Below are 23,134 nucleotides of genomic sequence, written 5' to 3'. Positions count from 1 at the left end.
AAACACTTCATTGTTCATTACTTGTATTTTATGAATCAGACAAATGTAGGGGGAAAATGTAAACCGAATAAGAACATTATGAATTATTCTTCTGTGTCCTTATAGCACCATATAATTTTTCTGATTTAAAATTGTCCATCCCCAGAATCTTGTGAAACTTACTGTGCGGTCTTACTGCAATTTTGTACTAACATGTAAGATGCATCAGTTTCTGGTTTTGTTATAGTGTAGGTTTTCAGATTTTCTTTGATGTGTAGTCTGTCACTGTAATAGCTCATCTTTCTCTCTTTCTTAAATGAATGTCCTTATCATTCCCTAGCTTGCTTGTTCCTTACCTATGATGTTTTAATCTTTTTTAGATGTTTTTTTGCTAGGGTACAAATATATAAATATCTATGATGAGCAGAACTGTTATATTTCAGAGTTTAGGCCAAAAGGGATAATCTCTTTTTGACTGAGATTTTGCAGGATAGAATTTTTAATCACCTGTGTACTTTGTCAACATTTTAGTTTGCTGCATGAATTCACAAATCATTACATTTAGTAGCAGTGTTGCTCTAGTGTTTTTTGATATCCTATCAATATAGAAAAACCTGAATTTTATATCAGTAGTAGTAATTCTCACTGTTGTCAATCTTACTATATTGTCCTTGAAAAAGAGGGCGTTAGAAGTATCTGTTACTAAAGCAGTGGTTTCTAAGGAAGATTTCTAATCTAGAGAAAGTGGAAATATTGGTAATGATAGAGGCAATTAGAAGGGAAACTAATCACATGGACATTTTTAAAATAGCCTGTTTCTTACACACATGAACACATACTTTTACTATCTGTGATACCGTTGAGCATTCATTTATGCAGATACAACCTAGAGACTTCTGCCAGTGTGGCAATGTGGGGCAGAAGTTGCTGCATTTATTCCTTCCTGTAGCAGATGGTGAACTGAAAAATCTTTTTGTATTTGCACCTCATTCGTACACCTTCGAAGTGGGTTAACCTTGGCTGGACACCAGGTGCCCACCGAACTGCTCTATTGTCCCCCCTCCTCAGGTGGACAGGGGAGAGAAAATATAACGAAAAGCTCGTGGGACAGGGAGAGATCACTCACCAATTACCATCACAGGAAAAACAGACTCGACTTGGGGAAATTAGTTTAATTTATTGCCAATCCAATCAGAGTAGGGTAATGAGAAATAAAATCAAAACTTAAAACACCTTCCCCCCACCCCTCCCTTCTTCCCAGGCTCAACTTCACTCCCAATTTCTCTACCTCCTCCCCCCCAAGCGGTGCAAGGGGACAGGGAATGGGAGTTGCAGTCAGTTCATCACACATTAGAATCATAGAATCATAGAATTGTCAAGGTTGGAAAAGACCCTTAAGATCATTGAGTCCAACCGTTAACCTAACACTGCCAAGTCCATCTATACCATGTCCTCGAGCACCACATCTATCCGTCCTTTAAATACCTCCAGGGATGGAGACTCAACCACTTCCCTGGGCAGCCTGTTCCAATGCCTGACTACCCTCTCGGTGAAGACGTTTTTCCTAATATCCAACATAAACTTCCCCTGGCGCAGCTTGAGGCCGTTTCCTCTCGTCCTATCACTCGTTACTAGGGAGAAGAGACTGACCCCCACCTCGCTACAACCTCCTTTCAGGTAGTTGTAGAGAGCAATAAGGTCTCCCCTCAGCCTCCTCTTCTCCAGACTAAACAACCCCAGCTCCCTCAGCCGTTCCTCATAAGACTTGTGCTCCAGTCCCTTCACCAACTTTGTTGCCCTCCTCTGGACACACTCCAGCACCTCGATGTCCTTCTTGTAGTGAGGGGCCCAAAACTGAACACAGTACTCGAGGTGCGGCCTCACCAGTGCCGAGTACAGGGGCACTATCACCTCCCTGGTCCTGCTGGCCACACTATTCCTGATACAGGCCAGGATGCCATTGGCCCTCTTGGCCACCTGAGCACACTGCTGGCTCATGTTCAGGCAGCTGTCAACCAACACCCCCAGGTCCTTTTCAGCCAGGAAGCTCTCCAGCCACTCTTCCCCAAGCCTGTAGAGTTGCATGGGGTTGTTGTGACCCAAGTGCAGGACTCGGCACTTAGCCTTGTTGAACCTCATACAGTTGGCCCCGGCCCATTGATCCAGCCTGTCCAGGTCCCTTTGCAGGGCCTTCCTACCCTCCAGCAGATCGACACTTCCACCCACCTTGGTGTCATCTGCAAACTTACTGAGGGTGCACTCAATCCCCTCATCCAGATCATCAATGAAGATGTTGAACAGGACCGGCCCCAACACTGAGCCCTAGGGAACTCCACTCAGGATCAGCCGCCAACTGGAGTTGACTCCATTCACCACCACTCTCTGGGCTCGGCCGTACAGCCAGTTTTTAACCCAGCGTAGAGTACACCCATCCAAGCTGTGAGCAGCCAGCTTCTCCAGGAGAATGCTGTGGGAGACAGTGTCAAAGGCCTTACTAAAGTCCAAGTAGACAACATCCACAGCCTTCCCCTCATCCACTAAGCGGGTCACCTTGTCATAGAAGGAGACCAGGTTAGTGAAGCAGGACCTCCCTTTCATAAACCCATGCTGGCTGGGCCCGATGCCTCGGTTGTCCCGCACCAGCTGCATAATGGCACTCAAGATGATCTGCTCCATGACCTTCCCCGGCACCGAGGTCAGGCTGACAGGCCTGTAGTTCCCTGGATCCTCCTTCCGACCCTTCTTGTAGAGGGGCATCACGTTTGCTAGCTTCCAGTCATCCGGGACCTCCCCGGTTGACCAGGACTGCTGATAAATAATGGAGAGTGGCTTGGTGGTGACCAGTGGCTGGTCCGTCTTGGAGCTGTCTGGCATCATTGACTCAATCGGACATGAGGGAAGCTTCTAACAGCTTTTCACAGAAGCCACCCCTGTAGCCCCCCCCCCCCCACTATCAAAACCTTGCTACGCAAAGCCAATACAACCTTTCTCTGTTGAACAGTATCTCTTTTTGAGAGGAAATGTCTACAATCGATGATTATTTGGCTGTTTGATGGAGTTCTTGAAGTTCTCTTGGTTTGATCACATTTTTAAAAAATTCTTGGCTTAATAATTTGTCCAGTCACTTAACATGGTTGATTTGTTTACTAAAGGCTTTCTGAAATCAGAAAAGCAGTTCTGTAACCTAAATTATGACTTATCTGTAGAAGTAAGTTAATAGCTAGGGAGTGATTTGCAGTAGGACTGCTAGATGAGCCAAGATGGAAAGAGGAGTCTTTCCTTGTATTGCAGTAAGTAGCGTAGTAGCTGGGCCTGACTAAAAGAAAGCTGTTGGAGATAATTTGTAGGAAAGGAGACTTTAGAAGAAAAATTGAAGAATCTATTGAGGAGGGAAAACTCATCTGGAAGGAGGATACAGTGAAATGTAAGATAAATTAGGAGAATGTTATCATATGCCTTCTTACATTGCATCTACTGTTTGGCTTTCCGCTCCCTATTTTACCTGTCTACATCCCTTTAGTGCTTAAGCAACACAAAACAGGAGTTACTTAGATTTTTCCTGCCATATATATTATCACTGTTGACATAAATTTATTTCATTCCATTCTGTGAAGAGATTCTTTTTTTAAAAGAACTTCTTTTTTAGGGCTAAAAGGATATTCTTGATAGAAAGTGTGCTCAAAGGCCTTTCAGTCCTAGGAAAGATCCAAAGACTGGAAAATCCCATTCTACATCAGCGGATACTAATGAAAACCTACATAGTGGCACAGGCATCCTTTGGTTGCTTGCAGTAATAAACAGTATATGTTTATGATATATACATAAATATGTATATATGTAATTATGTATTACATAGTCTAAAATACACAAAAAGGAATACCTTTTGAGTTGTCATCTAGCTGTACTTCATGTTGTTTTAAGTGAATTTGCAGTTTCTTTTTATGAATAGTTTGTAAATGTGATAGTTTTGAGGAAGCCTGAAGAAAGATTCACTTGGATAGATATAAAATTGGAATTAGGGGAATGCTATGGGAGTTCATTAATTATTCAGGACAGCTGGTTTCTGTTTCCACTCCTTTTGTTCACAAGACAAAATCCAATCAAAACTTTTCTTTCAAGGTCACAACTGATGCTTGGTCTCTATCTTTCTCATAACCCTTCCCCCAACCATATGAGTATTTTGGAGGATTTAATTACTAGTTTAATCAAGGTTGTCATCAATAACTCTTAGCACAGTCAGGCTTGGGCATAAAGGCATATTATTACAGGAGAAGGCTTGGCCCTGATCCAAGTACATGGGAGCTGTGCTGATGTATGTCTTCATATCACACTGACTGGCAGTCATGAAAGGGGCTTTTCCCCTCTCTTCGTATCCCCGGTAATCCTGTGGCTGTATTATGGACAGGAAAGTGTGTTCATATATGAAACAATGATACAATGCATTTCAGATATTTGATTCTGCAAGATTTGTAAAATTGAGTTGAGTTTGAAAAAATTGAGTTTCTATGTGAGAGACAGCATGGGGATCATCACTTTATGGGTGATGATCCTTCTTATTGTATTTTTGCAATTTGTTTTCCAGAACAGCAAGTGAAAAGTACATTAAAAAAAAATGATAGTTAATTATTACTTTTTTCCTTATTTGGAAACTGGTTCAGTGTAGACTAAGTAAACTTGGCCCATGCTGAATAATTATCCTCACTTCCTGAAGTTATATTGTAAATCCTAAGGCAGGTCCCAGATTCAGTATTTTAATTGCAGGAAAAGAAACGTTTCACTAATGGGGCTGAAACATTCATCCGTGTAAAACAGCTTTCCTGTTTTGAGAAATAACATAAGCAGTCACACACAAATACAGAAGAATACCTTAATTATGCTTTTGTTTGGAATCTTATTAGAGTATTCTCTCAGCCAAGCATTTCCTTTCTGAATAGGCTACTAAAATACAGGTTTGATAGTTTGACAAGTTGCAAACAAGGCTGCCTCTCCTTACATGGTTCAATTTTCACGTAGCCATCACAAAATGTCTTTCATTGTGTACTGGTTTTAGCTGGGATAGAGTTCATTTTCTTCATAGTAGCTCATATGGTGCTATGTTTTGGATTTGTGATGATAATACTCCCATGTTTTAGCTATTGCTGAGCAGTGCTTACACAGCATCAAAGGCTTTTCTGTTTCTCACGCTGCCCTGCCAGCAAGTAGGCTGGGGGTGCACAAGAAGTTGGGAGGGGACACAGCTGGGACAGCTGACCCCAATGGACCAAAGGGATATTCCATACCATATGATGTGCTCATCAATAAAAGCTGGGGGGAAAGAAGGAGGAAGGGGGGACGTTCAGTTATGGCGTTTGTCTTCCCAAGTAACCGTTACACGTGATGGAGCCCTGGTTTCCTGGAAATGGCTAAACAGCTGCCTGCCGACAGGAAGTAATGAGTGAAACCCTTATTTTGCTTTGCTTGCGCACACAGCTTTTGCTTTACCTATTAAACTGTCCCTATCTCAACCCATGAGTTTTCTCACTTTTACCCTTCCGATTCTCTTCCCCATCCCACTGGGGAGCAGTAAGCGAGCGGTTGTGTGGTACTTAACTGCCTATTGGGGTTAACTCACAGCACGTTGCAAGACTACAGTAATGAAGGTGAGATGATAAAGCTATTTGGACTCCTAGCCTATAAAGAGCAAAGGCATTATTGTTTTCATATATACCTGGTGAATTTACAGAATTATTTCTTCTTAGAACAGATGTCATCTTAAAATTCTACACTTATTTTCATTTTTATTTCCAGGATATATATACACACATACATACATACTTTTTGGTCGATAAAACATATGCAGTCAAAATTATGAATAATGAATTTTAGGTTCCCTTATGAATCTGGGAAATTATTTTTGTGTGAATGTCAGGGGTTTGAACAGGGCTTGAAAAAGATGGTATTCTATTGAAATTTGATAAATTGGGATGTACTAAATGATATTCTGAGAAGCTAACTTGTCTTGTTTTGTTCATTAGAAATATATTGTTTAGCAGGACTTGGTAAGTATCCATTTGTTATAAGCAAACTCATCTGTATATCTGGGGAAAATTTTTGGGTTGTTTTTTTTTCTTTTTATGTTTGCTTACATGTTTTCAATCATCATCTTCTTTTCTAGTCCTGACAGGACGAAAATCACAAGAGCTCTCAAGTACCTATTCATTAATATATTTTTCAGAGAGAATGTCAAAAATTTCTTTCTGTTTTATCAATATTAGAATCATAGAATCATAGAATTGTTTAGGTTGGAAAAGACCTTTAAGATCATCGAGTCCAACTGTTAACCTATCACTGCCAAGTCCACCACTAAACCATGTCCCTAAGCACCACAGTCTACACGTCTTTTAAATACCTCCAGGGATGGGGACTCAACCACTTCCCTGGGCAGCCTGTTCCAATGCCTGACTACCCTTTCGGTGAAGAAGTTTTTCCTAATATCCAACCTAAACTTCCCCTGGCACAGCTTGAGGCCATTTCCTCTCATCCTATCCCTTGCTACTTGGGAGAAGAGACTGACACCCACCTTGCTAGGACTGACACCTCCTTTCAGGTAGTTGTAGAGAGCGATAAGGTCTCCCCTCAGCCTCCTCTTCTCCAGGCTAAACAACCCCAGCTCCCTCAGCCACTCCTCATAAGACTTGTGCTCTAGACATTTCACCAGCTTCGTTGCCCTTCTTTGGACACTCTGCAGCACCTCAATGTCCTTCTTGTAGTGAGGGTCCCAAAACTGAACACAGTATTCAAGGTGCAGCCTCACCAGTGCTGAGTATAGGGGGACAATCACTTCCCTAGTCCTGCTCTTCACACAGCTCGGAAAGTTACGTTCATGGTGCATCAGTGGTAGCAGACAAATAGGATCTGAATAGGACGTATACAGTGTGCCAGAACATGTGGATGAGAAACCCAGCAGCTCCAGTTGCAGGAACAGAGTTTCAAAGAAGAAAATAGTCTTATTCACTTACTTGCTAATAGTGCCCCCTGGCAATTATGGCAATAAGAAACTAAACATGGTATCCATTATAGACTCATGTCTCTAATTGATTTCATATTATTTAAGTTTATAATGACATTGTATTATTTAGTAAAACTCTTTACTTTCTCCCATAAGGAAGTCACTGAGCCTTCAGATGGTGCTGTTTGGCTGTAATTTAGATGGAATTAGCCTGTTAGATATAGTATGTGTTTAGTTTTGTCAAAAAGGTGCTGTAAGAAGTAGCATTTATAAATATAAAGGGTGGGAGCTTCCCTTTTTCCCCAAGACATGCTTGCAATACCATTATTCTTCTCCATTCCTTTCTTTACCCTTTGAAGACTGCTCCATTGAATGGAGAGCCATTTTGTGCCCATGTATCTATGAAACTGAGAACAGAATGAAGCAAACCAAGGCTAAACAGGAGTAAATGCACATTCTTTTTACTTTGGCTACAAGCAATGGTGCTTCAGGAGACTCAGACTACTTTATTCAGTACTGAGCTGTGCAATATTTTTCCTTGAAAATATTATCCATCATCTTCTGTGTTTTGGAAGAATCACAGGGGCATTCACAGTGTCTTTGGAGTGATTCCAAGTTACTGCAGTACTTGGGAAAAGATTAAAGTCCCTGGAGCTTTTCAAGAGGTGCTGGACCTGAATGTATATACCCCAGGCTGCCTGCAAAACATAGCTTTTTAGCAGTGTAAATCCTGACCATGAGGTTCATGAGGAGACATCCTCTGCCTCATCCTTCTCTTCTCTCAAAGCCCACATGGTGTTGTGGAGGAGGACTTATTTGGATAAGGTTCAGTGAAAGGCAACTGTAGGTTTGTTTCTTCCCTGTGCTGTGACAGTAGGATTTGTGGTAAGAGATAACTAACAGTTTTTTGGGGGATTTTTATTTTTTTGTTCTGGAACCTATGTCTTTATTATTCTACCAGGAGAGAATTTGCAGGGTGAAACATCTGAACCAAGATTGTATCAAAACATGGCAATGAGCTCTGGGCCTGGGGGCTTAAAGTCTGCACAGGAGGGAGGAAGAAAAGATGCACAGAAATGTTGTAGTTGTGTTCATGGAGCAAATCAGTGACTGGGATAGCTTGGATTTAACTTTTGGTCACTTGCTCTCAGTCCATTATCCTAGTCACTGTTCGCACTACTTCTCAATAGCATTTATCCAACACAGATCAGCTTTTTAAGGAAGATCATTATGTATGTAAATTGCAAGCAGAAACAGAAGGAAAACAGGCCCACTGTTAAACAGTAGAGGTGAATCAGTCACCAACAATGCTGAAAAGGCAGAGTTCTCAACACTTTCTTCACCTCTGTCTTTACCAACACTGTTGGATCCCAGGCGTTGGGAACGAAAACCCAGGAGTATCCAAACCCAGACCCACCATCAGTGAAGGAAGAGTTAGTACGTGAATTATTACAGGAGTTTGAAACCTACGAATCAATGGGCCCTGACGCCAAAAAAATAAAAAACAAAACAAAACAAAATGCTCTACTCAGCACTTGTCAGGCCACACCTGGAATACTGTGTACAGTTCTGGTCCCCGCTATACAAAAAAGATGTGGACAGGCTGGAGGGGGTCCAGAGAAGGGCCACCAAGATGATCAAGGGTCTGGGAAGCCTGCCGTATGAGGATAGGCTGAGAGAGCTGGGCTTGTTCAGCCTTGAGAAAAGGAGGCTTAGAGGTGACCTCATCACCATGTGCCAGTACTTAAAGGGGAGCTACAAAGAAGATGGAGACTCCCTTTTTACAAGGAGTCACATGGTGAGGACAAGGGGTAACAGGTACAAGTTACTCCCAGGGAGATTCCGATTGGACACGAGGTAAATTTTTCACAGTGAGAACAGTCAATCATTGGAGTAATCTCCCCAGGGAAGTGGTTGACTCTGCTACGCTGAACACGTTTAAGACTCAGCTGGACATGGTGCTGGGCCATTTTATCTAGATTGTGCTAGAAAAGTTGGACCAGATGATCCTCAAGGTCCCTTCCAACCTGATATTCTATGATTCCTAAGCCCACAAAAGCAGATTCCCAGGGTACTCTACTAAATAGCTCCCTGAGTAGCTTAAAGTTTGCTTTCCTGAAGTCCAGAGTAGCAATTCTGCTGTCCTTTTTTCTCATTACACTGAAAATTTTAAACTCAACCATTTCATGATCACTGTGGCCAAGACAGCCACCTACCATCACATCTCCCACGAGTCCTTCTCTATTCACAAACAACAAGTCTAGGAGGGCATCTTTCCTAGTTGGCTCACTGAGCTCTTATGACAAGAAATTATCTTCCACAAACTTCAAGAATTTCTCGGACTTGCTCGTCACAGCAGTATGGTATTCCCAGTTGACGCCTGGGAAGTTGAAATCTCCCATAAGGACAAGGGCTACTGATCCAGAAATTTCTCCTAATTGCCTATAGAATAACTCATCAGTGCTATCATCCTGGCTGGGCGGTCGGTAGTAGACTCCCACTACGACATCTCCTTTGTTTTCCATCCCCCTAATCCTCACCTGGAGGCTCTCAGCCACATCATCCCTAACTGTAAGGGCCATACAGTCAAACCTCTCCCTTATGTATAGTGCGACACCTCCACCTTGCCTGCCCTGCCTATCCCTCCTGAACAGCCTGTAGCCCTCCATCCCAGAACTCCAATCGTGGGACTCATTCCACCAAGTCTCACTAATACCAATGACATCATAGTTCTGGGAACTAACCAATGCTTCCAGTTCATCCTGTTTGTTTCTCATACTGCGTGCGTTGGTGTACAAGCATTTCAGATGTGCTCCCTGGAGCAGTGTAAATGTTCCCATTAGCATTGCCACCCTCAGGCTATGCCATGCCAACCCTTGGCTTACCTACCGCAATCCTGTTGGTATCCCCTTCCCCCATCGATTCTAGTTTAAAGTTCTCTTGATCAGTCCTGCCAGCTTACTCCCAAAGATGCGTTTTCCCTATCGGGACAGGTGGATCCCGTCAGGCCCCAGCATACCTTGTGCCTCGAAGGCTCTTCCATGGTTTAAAAAACCTAAAGTGTTGGCAGAGGCACCAGTCCTGGAGCCAGGTATTGATGTCTTGGGCATGCCTGTTTCTTCCAAAGTCTCCCCCCATTACTGGGAGGATTGAGAAAAACACTACCTGTGCTCCTGAATCGTTTAGCATTCTTCCCAGGGCCCTGAAATCTCTTTTGATTGACCTCAGACGTTTTGTTGTGACATCATTAGTACCCACGTGAAAGAGCAGGAATGGACAGTAGTCTGAAGGTTGTACTAAGCTCTTCAGTCTTGTGGTGATGTCCCTAATTCAGGCCTCAGGGAGGCCGCAAACTTTTCTGAAAAGAGGGTCTGGTTTGCAAATGGGTGCTTCTGTTCTGCACAGGAGGGAATCACCAAAGACCATAACTCGCCGTTGTTTATTCTCGGCGCTGGTCTTAATGCAGGTTTTGTTGCGAGGGGTTGGTCTCTCTGACCTTAGCAAGACTGTTTGCATAGGTTTGTGGTGGTGCATTCCCCCCACTCCTTTTTCTTCTTGTGCACCTGGCAGAGCATGGGAAGCTCCTCCTCCTCTGTCGCATTATGCGCTTTGTCTACCGTACCCAGGACCTCGTAGCTATTCTGTCAGGGTATCTTAAAGGGTAAGGAGGGTTAAATCTTAGGTTCTTTAGTGTGATGTGGAATATAGATAAGCTTTCGGCTCTTTATAAACATTGTGAACTTACTGAAGAAGGTTAAAAACAAGAACAAAAATTAATGAATAAAATCCTTGGCCAAAAGCCAATGCTGTCAGGTTCATAAATTCATGTACAGTTTTTATTTAGCGTTTTATGTATGCATTAAATGCCTTTAATGTTTGATTGTCAAGTATTCATTTGTGTTTGGTCCTTTGTATTATTTTTTCTTTGACTTTTTTTTAAGCATGATTTCTCATATTTTATTATGTTTGTTTTAGGTTTTGTTTTATTTCATAAGATTCCACTGGATGGGTAAATGAAATAAAGAAAAGATGAGAGAGGGGCTATTGAGCTTATTTATGGAAGTTGCATGCTGCTGCACACTACGGAGTGGATAGTGTTCTTACCCAGTGAAGTGCCACCTCCCTTGGACTCCTCATTTACACATTGGTTGTGTTTGGAGAACTCTAGAAGTACATTCAAATCGGTAGCTGTTTTTGCAACAGCAGGGCAAAGTCAAGCCCTGATGCAGCTATAAAACTCAAGAAAGTCCAGAAATAAGCTATCACACTCTTCTATTGCCTTGTTCTTATTATCTCTTCAAAATGATATTGAGAAGAAATTATGTTACGTTGTTTCCTCTGACAATTTTTTTTCTGTCTGAACTTAACCGCAAAGATGTTGGTTTTTATAAATAGTATTTATCAAAGGTGAACTGCAAAGTTGCTTTTATTTATTATTTATTATTTATTATTTATTATTTATTATTATTACTGATTTGGGATTTTTACACTTTTTTCTTTTAATTTATTTTGTAGCACTTTGCAGTTCATCTTTATGGTATAGGAGTAAGTAGGTTTGACCTTCCAATATTTTAGCATATACCAACATGGTATTTTGGATTTTATGTACTCATGGAGGTAAATTTAATAAACCACAACTGATTTATGCACCACTGAAATGCATATATTTTTATATATATATATAAAAAATAGAATATCCTTCTTACATTTTTGTACTATATATTTTTATATTAGCCATTCAGTGTGCTATTACTTAATGCAAATATTCACAGAACCTTATGGATTACAGCACATGATTTGTTACTAATTATGTCTCAATGCAGATGTTTAATGCTTGATGGAAGAAGACTATGTGTTCCCAAAATGTTTTCTTTTCAGTATGTAGACAGAGCCTCTTAAAGCTAAGGGAGCTAAACTGTAACATGGAGATTATAGTACCCAATAGTTCCTGTTTTTCAGCTTGACTGTAAATGGCATTGCTTATAACTGTAGAGATTCTGATCTGCCCAAATGATGTTGGCTTACAAAGGGCTCAGTTAATTAAGAATTCCTGACCTCTCTAAAATAAAGTGAGACTCAAACTAATAATCATGCAGGAATCATTAACATCGTAAAAGTTGCTGAACATCCAGATTTTATATTAAAAAGCTTTTATATTGTTTTATTGAGCAGTAAAGAAGTCTATGAAATGTTTAAAGGAAGAAGTTTTGGGTTTTTTTTTAGTTTGCCAGACATGAAACTAATAAATGCATATTTCATAGAATCACAGAATCGTCAAGATTGGAAAAGACTCTTAAGATCATCGAGTCCAACCGTTAACCTAACACTGCCAAGTCCATCTATACCATGTCCTCGAGCACCACATCTATCCGTTCTTTAAATACCTCTAGGGATGGAGACTCAACCACTTCCCTGGGCAGCCTGTTCCAATGCTTGACCACCCTTTCGGTGAAGAAGTTTTTCCTAATATCCAACCTAAACTTCCCCTGGCACAGCTTGAGGCCGTTTCCTCTCATCCTATCACTCGTTACTAGGGAGAAGAGACCGACCCCCACCTCGCTACGACCTCCTTTCAGGTAGTTGTAGAGAGCAATAAGGTCTCCCCTCAGCCTCCTCTTCTCCAGACTAAACAACCCCAGCTCCCTCAGCCGTTCCTCATAAGACTTGTGCTCCAGACCCTTCAACAACTTCGTTGCCCTCCTCTGGACACACTCCAGCACCTCAATGTCCTTCTTGTAGTGAGGGGCCCAAAACTGAACACAGTACTCGAGGTGTGGCCTCACCAGGGCCAAGTACAGGGGCACTATCACCTCCCTGGTCCTGCTGGCCACACTATTCCTGATACAAGCCAGGATGCCATTGGCCCTCTTGGCCACCTGAGCACACTGCTGGCTCATGTTCAGGCGGCTGTCAACCAACACCCCCAGGTCCTTTTCAGCCAGGCAGCTCTCCAGCCACTCCTCCCCCAGCCTGTAGTGTTGCATGGGGTTGTTGTGACTGAAGTGCAGGACTCGGCACTTAGCCTTGTTGAACCTCATACAGTTGGCCCCGGCCCAACGATCCAGCCTGTCCAGGTCCCTCTGCAGGGCCTTCCTACCCTCCAGCAGATCGACACTTCCACCCACCTTGGTGTCATCTGCAAACTTACTGAGGGTGCACTCAATCCCCTCATCCAGATCATCAATGAAGATGTTGAACAGGACCGGCCCCAACACTGAGCCCTAGGGAACTCCACTCAGGACCGGCCGCCAACTGGATTTGACTCCATTTACCACCACTCTCTGGGCTCGGCCGTCCAGCCAGTTTTTAACCCAGCGTAGAGTACACCCATCCAAGCCGTGAGCAGACAGCTTCTCCAGGAGAATGCTGTGGGAGACTGTGCCAAAGGCCTTACTAAAGTCCAGGTAGACAACATCCACAGCCTTTCCCTCATCCACTAAGCGGGTCACCTTGTCATAGAAGGAGACCAGGTTAGTGAAACAGGATCTCCCTTTCATAAACCCATGCTGGCTGGGCCCGATCCCTCAGTTGTCCCGCACATGCTGCATAATGGCACTCAAGATGATCTGCTCCATGACCTTCCCCAGCACCGAGGTCAGGCTGACAGGCCTGTAGTTCCCTGGATCCTCCTTCCGACCCTTCTTGTAGAGGGGCATCACGTTTGCTAGCTTCCAGTCATCCGGGACCTCCCCGGTTGACCAGGACTGCTGATAAATAATGGAGAGTGGCTTGGCCAGCTCCTCTGCCAGCTCCCTCAGTATCCTCGGGTGGATCCCATCTGGCCCCATGGACTTGTGCGCATCCAGGTGGAGGAGCAGGTCAGTGACTGCCACCTCTTCAACAACTGGGACTTCACTTTGCATCCTATCTCCATCTCCCAGCTCAGGGGCCTGAAAAACCCGAGGATGACTAGCTTGACTATTAAAGACTGAGGCAAAGAAGGCATTAAGTACCTCTGCCTTCTCCTCATCCTTCGTGGCAAGGTTACCTTCTGCATCCAACAAAGGAGGGAGATTCTCCCTGGCCCTCCTTTTGTCACTGACATATTTATAAAAACTTTTTTTGTTGTCTTTAACGGCGGTGGCCAGTTTAATTTCCAGCTGGGCCTTTGCCTTTCTGATCTTCTCCCTGCATATCCTCACAACATCCTTGTAATCCCCCTGAGTCGCCTGCCCCTTCTTCCAAAGGCGGTAGGCTCTCCTTTTTTTCCTGAGTTCTAGCCAAAGCTCTCTGTTCAGCCAGGCCGGTCTTCTCCCCCGCCTGCTCGACTTGCGGCACATTTCTAATGTTCTACTAGAAGGGGTTTATTTATGCTAGAATTTACTTTAAGTTGAGGTTTAATATTTTCAGAGAAGAACTGAGAAAAGCTGTTGAGCAGTTTGAAACCCAGATTAACTTTCAAATGTTTTGTAAAGTTGGAAGCCATTATCAGACAAATAAAAAATGTGTTGTTTCTGAAACCTTTCTAATTCAGCCCTCCTTTTCCTGTTGTATATTTAATATTTTTAATAATTTGAAAATTATTCATGGAATTGGCAGCTAAATATTTTGTTTAGGTTCATTTCAAAAAAATACCCTAAAAGCTTACCTGAAGCTTTTTCCTTTCCTTTCTTCTTGTTCCTCACAGTCCTCTGGCTTCTTCTCTTCTTTCAAATTTTCTGTTGATCTGTTTTTCCTTCTCTTCTGTTTTTGAGAGAGCTCAACATCCTCTTTCCTGATGTGCTGTAAGCTCTCTTCCCCATAGGGTACAAATGTACAGGGTCTCTGAATACCCTTTTGAAAGGCTTTGCCACGGTTATGTGATGGTGTAAGGTATTCCAGAGTATAATGTAGGCCCACATTGTGCCAGATTTAGTCACCTGATCTCTGCAGCAAGCATTCATGGATTGTTGGAAGTGCTGAGAACTATAAATACAGCATTATAGGGAGCACAGAGAACATCGTTGGTACTATGTATTCCACACATGTCGTGGTTTAACCCCAGCCAGCAACTAAGCACCACGCAGCCGCTTGCTCACTCCCCCCACAGTGGGCTGGGGAGAGAATCAGAAGAGTAAAAGTGAGAAAACTCATGGGTTGAGATAAAGACACTTTAATAGGGAAAGCAAGACACGCATGCAAGCAAAGCAAAGCAAGGAATTCATTCACTATTTCCCATTGGCAGGCAGGTGTTCAGCCATCTCCAGGAAAGCAGGGCTCCATCACACATAACGGCTACTTGGGAAGACAAATGCTATCATTCCGAATGTCCCCCCTTCCTTCTTCTTCCCCCAGCTTTATATGCTGAGCATGACATCATATGGTATGGAATATCCCTTTGGTCAGTTGGGGTCAGCTGTCCCGGCTGTGTCCCCTCCCAGCTTCTTGTGCACCCCCAGCCTACTCGCTGATAGGGTGGTGTGAGAAGCAGAAAAGTCCTTGACTCTGTGTAAGCACTGCTCAGCAATAACAAAAGCATCCCTGTATTATCAACACTGTTTTCAGCACAAATCCAAAACATAGCGTCATACTAGCTACTATAAAGAAAATTATCTATCCCAACCAAAACTAGCACAACACGTTATACTGCCCATTTCATTGTTCTACTTCAATGGAAATTTGTATGCTGAAAATTTGAAGCTGGCTTCCATTTGTTCTAGTTCTCTTTTGGGTGTATAAATACAATCTGCTATGAAAATAGAAATAAATTCAGGAATTGGAAGTAGATATAGCTACTTTGTTACACAAGCATGTAAGTTGTATGATCATACTTGTAGAAGAGGTTGCTGTCTTTTAATGAAACCTCAAGGTTAACTGGAAGATATTCATATTTATACATTAGAAATCATTGTTTCAGAAATTTAGCCATTCATCAAAAAAGATAGATTGAAAGAGTCCACATAAGGATATATATTTCTTTGATATGGACATGCAATTTCCTTCTAATTTTAGTAACAGCTGATAGCATCCTTCAGTGATTCTATATATATTTTTGCAACTGCAAGGACTCAGCGTGGTGGATAAGCACATGTCCTGGCCTGGAGTAGAGTCACAGGCAATATTGAGCCAAACTGCTTTCATTTCAAAGAGGGCAATCCCCTGTAGAACCTAGGGGCAGCAACTCACAGCAGTGTTACTGAGCTCAATTTTATTATGAAATTATGGCTCAATTTTAAATTAAAGACTCCCCTCATCACATACACATTTTAACTGTAACTTCTTTCCTTGGCTGGAATAACAAGAACTACCATGTAGTCATGGCCTTCTTGTGATGGTTTTTCCTTTCCTATACATCAGCATTGTTTTTTCCTTGGGAGTTGAAATAATCTCTTTCCAGGTAAAGAGTCTCTTAATAATCATGTTTAAAAAAAAGCATGAAGTGCCATATGCCTCTTCAAGAGGAAGGGAAAAATTTATCATAACTGCTTTTCCTTCCTAAAGAGGTTGCCAAGTTTCCATTCTCTGATGTATCGTACTTCATTGGAATCCAAATATGTGTATAAACCTGTTGCTGTTAAAGTAAAATACCCTGAGATCCAGGTGAAGTTGTTACCTGTTGTTTGGAGGTGATGGCATTGAATTTAAGAGCTCATGTCCCTAAATATGGAGCTCTAATATTTTTTGTTTCTAGGTTCTGAACTTTGCCCAAGCTGAGGGCAGCTATAACCACTGTTAATTTGTAGATAGCCCACATGATAGCAGTTTGATTAGTGATTGCCAGAGAACGGATACTCATGCCAGGAAATAGCAGCTTTTGGCAGACTGAGCAGAGAGGCTGAGGATTGATGGCAGAGAGACTGAGTTATCCTCTCATCAGTCTAATTACAAAGGGTTTGATTGCCTCTAGGAGAGGAGGGGAATTTCAGAAAAACTTCAGAGCTTTTTTTTCCCCATTTGAAGACACACAGGCCTTGCTTCAGGTGCCATAAATCAGGCTACTGTAAGATTTAGTTGTTTAATACAGAATCTAAATGTAACTTTAACTCACTGCATTAACATGGAATCCCCTCTGCATGTTGCAGGATGCAAAGAGTTTGTGCAGATGCTTGCCTCACTTATTCAGTTACACCAGATCCCTAATTCTGACCCCAGATTCAGCACAGTGCTGTATTCCCCCATAAAATAAATCAGGGGCCTTTATTCATCTGGGATTTTTGTCAGCACTGCAGTTACTGACATGAGAAATTGTGTGCATGTGTGGTCCTGCCTGAAGTCACATCCTTTTCTTATTAAGTAATTTTCTCTGCTTCAGGAATTTAGTGAGGGCTGTTTGTGTACAACATGAAGTTGTCCCTGAATAATATCTAACTTTTTATTTAGCAATCTGAATCTTTCTGTCATTATTTGCCTACACATTGCAATTATATGTGCACAACTCACACAGTCTGATTGTCCCATGTCTTTCTCCTTGCATTGCATTTATATTTATGCCATGTGACTGTAAAATGTTAATCCTTTAACCAATTTAGTACTGTATTAATCATTATTTTGCAAGTGATGATGGTTCCTAAATATATCTTTTTTAATTAAACATTATAAGAAATATCCATGTGCGTGAATATTAGTTACTTTTAGCAATAATTGTTGGGCCATTTGAAATGAAATTGGTGCAAGATAGCATTGCTAGTGATATAAAATGTCAGAAATCTGTTGCAATCTTATTCTTGAAATTAAGTTTATTTTTAAAAATTACATCTGTAATGAGTTTCTATGTTATTCTTTCTTCCCCATAAAAATTTAAATGGGTGAGTTAACATTTTACAAACTGTTTGTAGCTCAGGACTTATTTTTTGCTTCATTTTGCAAACTGGTTAGATAACTTAGCTGTTTTAAGTCATCATATTTACATACCATAGGTTTTGCTACCACATCATCAAAACGTGGAGGAATTGGCTGGTAAAGTAAGAAGTATTGTTACTGTCTTATCAAACAAAATTCTAAAGCCTCTGGGAGTTGTACTGAAGAACAAAAACATCCAAACCACTCACTCGATGAACCGCATATTTTTTAAATTAGTTTTTGTACCCACGAAAGGTAACATGACTGAGTAGAGGGAGCAGCCAGCAAAACCCAAGGACCCCAAAGGCAGTGTGACGTCCCCTCCCTAGAGAGCCTGGTACCTCCCTAGGGATAATGGGTACCTCTGGTTATCTGTGAGGCCCTGGCAGAAGCCCAATGAAGCTGTTACACATTAATGCTTCTTGCCATCTCTCTTCTGAGGTGTCTTATCTCTGTGGGCACAGAGCACAATGCTGCAGAGGCACAGATATGGTGGATGGCTTCAGCAGATTTTTGTGATGATGAGCATGCTGCCCTGCCTCCAGATAGTGCTGATTTCCAAGGATACAGGCTTGCTTATTTACCACTTTCCTGCTTCTTGTTGGGCCTTAAAGAGGAGGAGGAAAGTGAGATACTGCAGGAAAAATTCACTTCTGCTGGCTCCCAGCCCAGTGATAAGCAATGTCTGGCATGCTGGCTTGTCCCCATCACATCCATCCCTCCTCTGCAAGTCCATGTGATTGCATGAGTGAAAGGTTGAAAGATCAAACTCTTGCTAATTTTAATAGCCTCAGCAGCAATGCAATGAAAACCTAGCTAGATAGCTTTTACATCTCTGGTAGAATGCAGCCAATCATATTGTCTTTAATCCTCTCCCTTGCAAAACTCCCATTGACTTCAGTGGGAGTTTTGTCTGAGCATGATCAGAGTCGGAATTTCAGGTTTTGATCCTATATTAATTTCTCAGCGAGAAAGAGAAATGGATTTTATAGATTTTCAGTTAACCATTAGGACTACCTGAAACTCTCACTTTCTATAACATAGTGATACGAATATGGGCAATTACTTTTTTGGCATTGCCTCTTGGAAATAGTACAGATTTATTCCTTTAACCCATTCCTAACATAATTCATAATTCATAACTATATATTAGAGATACTGCCTTTCAGTGACAGAACTAAGTGCCACAGCAGCTCAAGACTTCATTTGTCAAAAAGGATGTCATCATTCTTAATACAAAGATAGGTGTCCTGATTCATAGGGATTTTGCACCATTGTGACTTTAATAAATTATTCTCAGTTGACATTAAGATGAAGAGAATTAGACTCCTGATATTGCTGTTTCATGTTGTCTGTTCACAGGATTTCATGCTTCATATTTTGTTTCACCCCATCCCCAAATTTTATTTTATTTGCATTTTTTATCAACTAGCTAGTTGGAGCTCAGCACACTATTCTGGCTTTAAAAAAAAAAAAAAAAAAACCTGAAAAAACTCATCTGATAAAATGAGTAAGCTGTAGAAAAAATCTTCAAAGAAAATGGGTTCTTTCTAAAGACTGTGAAAATGAAAAACTTTCAATTTATTGAAATTGTAGTATAAATGTATATATCCCAGAGTAGGGAGTACTAAGTGACTATGTTCCTGCACTGAAGTCTGATACTTGGATATTTAGTATGGGTGTGCATGAAGTAAGAGCATGCATTTTTTTTTGTGCATGTGGGAAGTGCATGTCTGCCTTTCACAGCCTAGTCCTTTGTGACCCGTTTGTATGTGACTGTTGCAGACTCCAATTTTGACTCCAGTCCAGTGCAAGAGGATGGTGGCTGTGTACAGTTTGTTTTGTTTTGCAGTCTGAAGTCAAGATTGTTTTTGCAGATCAACTCAGACATAAACTAATTCGAAAAGTTCATAGAGTCTTTCACATCAGTAAGTGCTAATGTTCTGCACATGTTCATTAGATTCATATAGAATTACAAAACTGTTATAGAATCATAGAATCATTTAGGTTGGAAAAGACCTTTAAGATCATCAAGTCCAGCCGCTAACCTAGCACTGCCAAGTCCACCACTAAACCATGTCCCTAAGCATCACATCTACCCGTCTTTTAAATACCTCCAGGGATGGGGACTCAACCACTTCCCTGGGGAGCCTGTTCCAATGCCTGACTACCCTTTCGGTGAAGAAGTTTTTCCTAATATCCAACCTAAACTTCCCCTGGTGCAACTTGAGGCCATTTCCTCTCGTCCTATCCCTTGTTACTTGGGAGAAGAGACCGACCCCCACCTCGCTACAACCTCCTTTCAGGTAGTTGTAGAGAGCAATAAGGTCTCCCCTCAGTCTCCTCCAGACTAAAAAACCCCAGTTCCCTCAGTCGCTCCTCATAAGACTTCTTCTTTAGACATTTCACCAGCTTCGTTGCCCTTCTTTGGACACGCTCCAGCACCTCAATGTCCTTCTTGTAGTGAGGGGCCCAAAACCGAACACAGTACTCGAGGTGCGGCCTCATCAGTGCCAAGTACAGGGGCACTATCACCTCCCTGGTCCTGCTGGCCACACTATTCTTGATACAAGCCAGGATGCCATTGGCCCTCTTGGCCACCTGAGCACACTGCTGGCTCATGTTCAGGCAGCTGTCAACCAACACCCCCAGGTCCTTTTCCTCCAGGCAGCTCTCCAGCCACTCTTCCCCAAGCCTGTAGCGTTGCATGGGGTTGTTGTGACTGAAGTGCAGGATCCGGCACTTAGCCTTGTTGAACCTCATACAGTTGGCCCCGGCCCAATGATCCAGACTGTCCAGGTCCCTCTGTAGGGCCTTCCTACCCTCCAGCAGATCAACACTCCCAGCCAACTTGGTGTCATCTGCACACTTACTGAGGGTGCACTCAATCCCCTTATCCAGATAATTGATAAAGATATGAAACAGAACTGGCCCCAATACTGAGCCCTGGGGAACACCACTTGTGATCCCCTGGTTGTCCCGCACATGCCGCATAATGGCACTCAAGATAATCTGCTCCATGACCTTCTCTGGCACCGAGGTCAGGCTGACAGGCCTGTAGTTCCCTGGATCCTCCTTCCGCCCCTTCTTGTAGATGGGTGTCACATTAGCTAACTTCCAGTCAGCTGGGACCTCCCTGGTTGACCAGGACTGCTGGTAAATGATGGAAAGTGGCTTGGCCAGCTCCTCCGCCAGCTCCCTCAGTATCCTCGGGTGGATCCCATCTGGCCCCATAGACTTGTGGGCATCCAGGTGGAGGAGCAGGTCGCTAACTGTTACCTCTTTGATTACTGGGGCTTCATTCTGCTTCCTATCTCCATCTCCCAGCTCAGGGGCCTGAATACCCTGAGGATGACCAGTCTGACTATTAAAGACTGAGGCAAAGAAGGCATTAAGTACCTCAGCCTTCTCCTCATCTTTTGTGGCAATGTTTCCCTCTGCATCCAACAAAGGATGGAGATTCTCCTTGGCCCTCCTTTTGTCGCTGATATATTTGTAAAAATATTTTTTGTTACCCTTAACTGCAGTGGACAGTTTAAGTTCTAACTGGGCCTTTGCCCTTCTAATTTTCTCCCTGCATAACCTCACAACATCCTTGTAGTCCTCCTGAGTTGCCTGCCCCTTCTTCCAAAGATGGTAATGTCATGGTTTAACCCCAGCTAGCAACTAAGCATCACACAGCCGCTCGCTCACTCCCCCACCAGTGGGATGGGGGAGAGAATCAGAAGGGTAAAAGGGAGAAAACTCGTGGGTTGACATAAGAACAGTTTAATAATTGAAGTAAAATAAAATAGAACTGTTAAATAGGCAAAGCAAAAACCATGCACGCAAACAAAGCAAAGCAAGGAATTCATTCACTACTTCCCATGGGCAGGCAGGTGTTCAGCCATCCCCAGGAAAGGAGGGCTCCATCACGCGTAACGGTTACTTGGGAAGACAAACGCCATTGCGCCGAATGTCCCCCCCTTCCTTCTTCTTCCCCCAGCTTATATACTGAGCATGACCTCATATGGTATGGAATAACCCTTGGGCCAGTTTGGGTCAGCCCCCCTGGCTGTGCTCCCTCCCAGCCTCCCCGCCCCCCCCCCCACCCCGCACCCAGCAGAGCATGGGAAGCTGAAAAGTCCTTGACCAGGGTGAGCGCCACTTAGCAACTATTTAGCAACAGCTTAGCACTACTTAGCAAGAACCAAAACATCAGTGTATCATCGACATTGTTCTCATCCTAAACCCAAAACACAGCACTATACCGGCTACCTAGAAGAATATTAACTCTATCCCAGCTGAAACCAGGACAGGTAAGCTCTCCTTTTTTTACTGAGTTCCAGTCAAAGCTCTCTGTTCAGCCAGGCTGGTCGTCTTCCCCGCCTGCTCATCTTTCGGCACATGGGGATGGCCTGCTCCTGCACCTTCAAGACTTCCTTCTTGAAAAACATCCAGCCTTCCTGGACTCCTTTGCCCTTCAGGACTGCCTCCCAAGGGACTCTCTCAACCAGGCTCCTAAACAGGCCAAAGTCTGCCTTTCTAAAGTCCAGGGTAGCGGTTTTGCTGACCCCCTTCCTTACTTCTCCAAGAGTCAAAAACTCTATCATTTCATGGTCGCTGTGCCCAAGACAGCCTCCGACCACCACATCGCCCGCCAGGCCTTCTCTGTTTGTAAACAGCAGGTCCAGCGGGGCACCTCCCCTGGCTGGCTCACCTACCAGCTGCATCAGGAAGTTATATCTTCCACACACTCCAGGAACCTCTGAGACTGTTTCCTCTCTGCTGTGTTGTATTTCCAGCAGAGATCTGCTAAGTTGAAGTCTCCCACGCAAACAAGGGCTAGAGATTGTGAGACTTCCCCCAGCTGCTTATAGAATACAGGTAGAATACCACTCTTCATCCTGGTTGGGTGGTCTATAACAGACTCCCACCAGGATATCTGTCTTGTTGGCCTTCCCCCTGATCTTTACCCATAAGCACTCGACCTTATCATTACCATTGTTGAGCTATACACAAACAAAACACTCTCTAACGTATAGAGCTACCCCACCGCCTCTCCTTCCTTGCCTGTCTCTTCTGAAAGAGCTTGTAGCTGTCCATTGCAGCACTCCAGTTGTGCGAGTCATAGAATCATAGAATCGTTGAGGTTGGAAAACACCCTTAGGATCATCAAGTCCAACCGTTAACCTATCACTGCCAAGTCCACCACTAAACCATGTCCTCAAGCACCAGGTCTACCCGTCTTTTAAATACCTCCAGGGATGGGGACTCAACTACTTCCCTGGGCAGCCTGTTCCAATGCCTGACTACCCTTTCGGTGAAGAAGTTTTTCCTAATATCCAACCTAAACTTCCCCTGGCACAGCTTGAGGCCATTTCCTCTCGTCCTATCGCTTGTTACTAGGGAGAAGAGACCAACCCCCAC

General features: G+C 43.1%; 1 protein-coding gene across 7 annotated transcripts in view; it reads left to right on the top strand.

Annotated features, from left to right (window-relative positions):
• LOC104013813 (BDNF/NT-3 growth factors receptor-like) overlaps positions 1-23,134 on the top strand; it is a 219,604-nt gene that overhangs the window by 94,763 nt on the left and 101,707 nt on the right. For 4 of the 7 annotated variants that reach the window (XM_087770661.1, XM_087770660.1, XM_087770663.1 and 1 more), the window contains one exon: positions 5,994-6,017. The exons of the other annotated variants lie outside the window; for them this stretch is intronic. In XM_087770661.1, coding sequence (XP_087626787.1) covers positions 5,994-6,017 — 24 coding nt within the window. The remainder of the gene's footprint in view (positions 1-5,993; positions 6,018-23,134) is intronic. 7 annotated transcript variants of the gene reach the window in all.

Source organism: Nipponia nippon, unplaced genomic scaffold, assembly GCF_047370975.1.
Source record: "Nipponia nippon isolate SJK-2023a ecotype South Korea unplaced genomic scaffold, ASM4737097v1 scaffold_33, whole genome shotgun sequence".
Taxonomy (NCBI): Eukaryota; Metazoa; Chordata; class Aves; order Pelecaniformes; family Threskiornithidae; genus Nipponia; species Nipponia nippon.
The sequence above is the reverse complement of the archived record's forward strand: the minus strand, read 5'-3'. Positions and strand labels throughout refer to the sequence as shown.